Raw genomic sequence first — 2929 nt, 5'->3', positions numbered from 1 at the left:
TGTTAATTGTGTGAAATAGCCAGAACAACCGCAGTGATGTGAAGTCGATGTTTATCGAAAGCATGCTGTGAAACATACAAATAGTAGATATCTAAATGTTATGCACAAATTTACTTTAAAAGAACTAGCGTGAAACTGGCTTATTATTTGAAAATGTATCTAAATTATTCCAATTATAAAATTGTGATGTAGCTTTATTCGAATTGTAATACGCATTTAATTTCATCTTCCGATTAAAATGGATCGATCTTTGTAAATTTTAATTGGAGATTATTCAATATTATCAAAATCACCCTCTAGTTTGATAAAATACTTCTTCCTGCAGCTGCAGCAGAAACTACATTTTAAGTTGGTACTTAGCCAGAAAAGTCGAAACTAAGGCGACTATGAATAGCTTTAGTTGTGACTTAGGGCCGGTTACTCAATGTCTGGTTAACACTAATCTGCGGTTAAACATTGTTATCGACGTTTTCGACTCCATGCATACGACAGGGAGTCGGTAACGTCGATAACTATGTTTAACCGGAGATTAGTGTTAACCAGACATTGAGTAACCGGCCCTTAGAATAGTTTCGACTTAGTTGAGTACTAAATATGACTATGAATATGCGCCATAGATGTTTGAAAACATCGATGTTCCCGCAAAAAACATCGATGCCAAAAACATCGGTTATAAAAACGATACATCGATGATTTACCCATGGTTTAATATCTCATCTACTACACGAAATAAAATGTAGCCTGAAATATTTTTTAAACTCGAAAGAACTAGATTCACATATCCGCTGCAAACCATAACTTTATACAAAACTTTGAAAAATTCAACACATTTTTATCTTAATTTTGAACTTTTTTATCTGAATTTTTAGAAAAAGCCGTTAAAAAATCGCCTTGATTTTTAACCTTAAAAAAAAAACGCAAAAGCCGCCAAAAAAAAACATTAAAAATCAAAGCGATTTTTAGCCGCTTAAAACGTGCACCTGTTTTAATATTATGATGTATCTTAAATATGTAAATCTTATTTAATTAAATATGAATAAACATTTTGAATTAGTTCAGAAAACAAGCTTTTATAATGTAGCCCCCAAAAGCCCGCCTCTTTCCCGAATGATGGTTGGACTAGCTTCCGAAAACAAGCGCTCGCTTGCCAGTGGTCGTTCGGCACCATACGAACGGAGTGAAAGAACGATGTCGATGTTTTTCACTTTCCTAGTCGATGTATCGACGATGTATCGTCCAGCAAAACATCGATATTAACGTGGATTTTTTTGGACGAAACATCGATGTCTTGAAAACATCGATGCATCGTTGCATTCCTAATCCGGTCATTAAACCCCAAATTTAACAAACAGTTTTGATTTGAAATGCGTGAAACAAAATAGCATTTTGTCTTTGTTAAAGGAAGTTACAGCAGGGGATCATTTGGGAATTTTCATTGCTTTGATCATCATATAATATTGGAAGATTTGCAGAAACATGCCTGTGGATATTAATCGATTAACTGATGGTTGGCTGGAACTTGAGTCCGACCCTGGATTGTTTACTTTGCTCTTAGAGGATTTTGGTGTGAAAAATGTTCAAGTGGAAGAAGTGTATGACCTTCAGAAACCAATAGATGGTCCAGTGTACGGTTTTATTTTTCTTTTTCGTTGGATGGAGGAAAGAAGAGCAAGAAGGAAAATAGTAGAGGCTACTGCTGAAATATTTGTAAAGGACGAAGAAGAAGTTTCTAGTATATTTTTCGCTCAGCAAGTCGTTCCAAACAGTTGTGCTACACACGCTTTATTATCTGTGCTTCTTAATAGTAACGACGCGGACTTGCAACTTGGATCTACACTAAGTCGTTTGAAGGCTCATACGAAAGGTATGTGTCCTGAAAATAAGGGATGGGCAATTGGAAATACACCAGAGCTGGCCTGCGCCCATAACTCGCATGCTATGCCACAAGCAAAACGTAGATTAGACAGAGGCGCTGCATCAGGCGTTTCGACTGGACGTTTTACCGGAGAAGCATTTCATTTTGTTAGCTACGTTCCTATAAGCGGTCATTTATTTGAATTGGATGGATTGAAACCATATCCAATTGACCACGGCCCATGGGAGGAGAATGAGGATTGGACTGAGAAATTTCGGCGAGTAATGGCAGAGCGTTTGGGAATCGCTACGGGTGAACAAGATATTCGCTTTAATTTAATGGCTGTGGTACCCGATAGGCGAATAGCCATAACGCACAAACTAAAAATGTTGCGAACAAATCAAGCTATTGTATCTGGAACCCTTCAAAAGCTTTTAAAGTCAAGCGGTCCAGATTGTGTAAAATCTACGAAACTAGATATTGAATCTTCTGATAATGGATCATACCAAATCGGTTCTCCCCCCTCGCCCGTTTTGGAGACGAATGCATTTACGATTCGCGATTTACAATCGTTACTCAAGAACCTGGACACAGAAATTGCCATATGCGAACAACAGCTAAATGATGAAAACGACAAGAGGTATATGTTCAAAGTAAGTTGCATTTGCCAAAGAATAAAATTTATAGGTATTTTAAAATACGTTAAAACGGGTGTTGGTGGAGTTAGAGGGCGATTTCCTAAACATGAAGTTGCTCTAAAAAGCTATCTGCAGCTTCATAGAAATCACAAGCAGTATTTTTTATAATTTTTGTTGGGCGAGATTTCGATAACCGGGGCGACAAATTTTGAACCCGAAGGGGTAATTATCTAGGTGGGCTTTCAACACCCAAAATCTGACAATATTTTGAAAAGGGGGTACCATTATACGCACCTGGACCCCAATAACAAGAATCCGAAAGCGGAAATTAACTTTTCACCCGATCAAAAATTATTAACAAAAAACTTTTCCACAATAGCACTTTTTTTATTCACTAACTACACTCACACAAATACGTGTGTCAAGTTAGCACTAC

At 37.1% G+C, this 2929-nt stretch overlaps 1 protein-coding gene across 1 annotated transcript in view; it reads left to right on the top strand.

Annotated features, from left to right (window-relative positions):
- Positions 1 to 1262: 1262 nt before the first annotated feature.
- Positions 1263 to 2929, top strand: part of caly (ubiquitin carboxyl-terminal hydrolase calypso) — a 3183-nt gene continuing 1516 nt past the window's right edge. Inside the window, exon 1 of the mRNA XM_017636813.1 lies at positions 1263 to 2508. Coding sequence (XP_017492302.1) covers positions 1477 to 2508 — 1032 coding nt within the window. The 5' untranslated portion in view covers positions 1263 to 1476. The remainder of the gene's footprint in view (positions 2509 to 2929) is intronic.

Source organism: Rhagoletis zephyria, unplaced genomic scaffold (assembly GCF_001687245.7).
Source record: "Rhagoletis zephyria isolate East Lansing unplaced genomic scaffold, Rhagoletis_zephyria_1.1 Rzeph_scaffold_19273, whole genome shotgun sequence".
Taxonomy (NCBI): domain Eukaryota; kingdom Metazoa; phylum Arthropoda; class Insecta; order Diptera; family Tephritidae; genus Rhagoletis; species Rhagoletis zephyria.
Note: the sequence above shows the minus strand (reverse complement) of the source record. Positions and strands in the feature narration are given on the sequence as shown.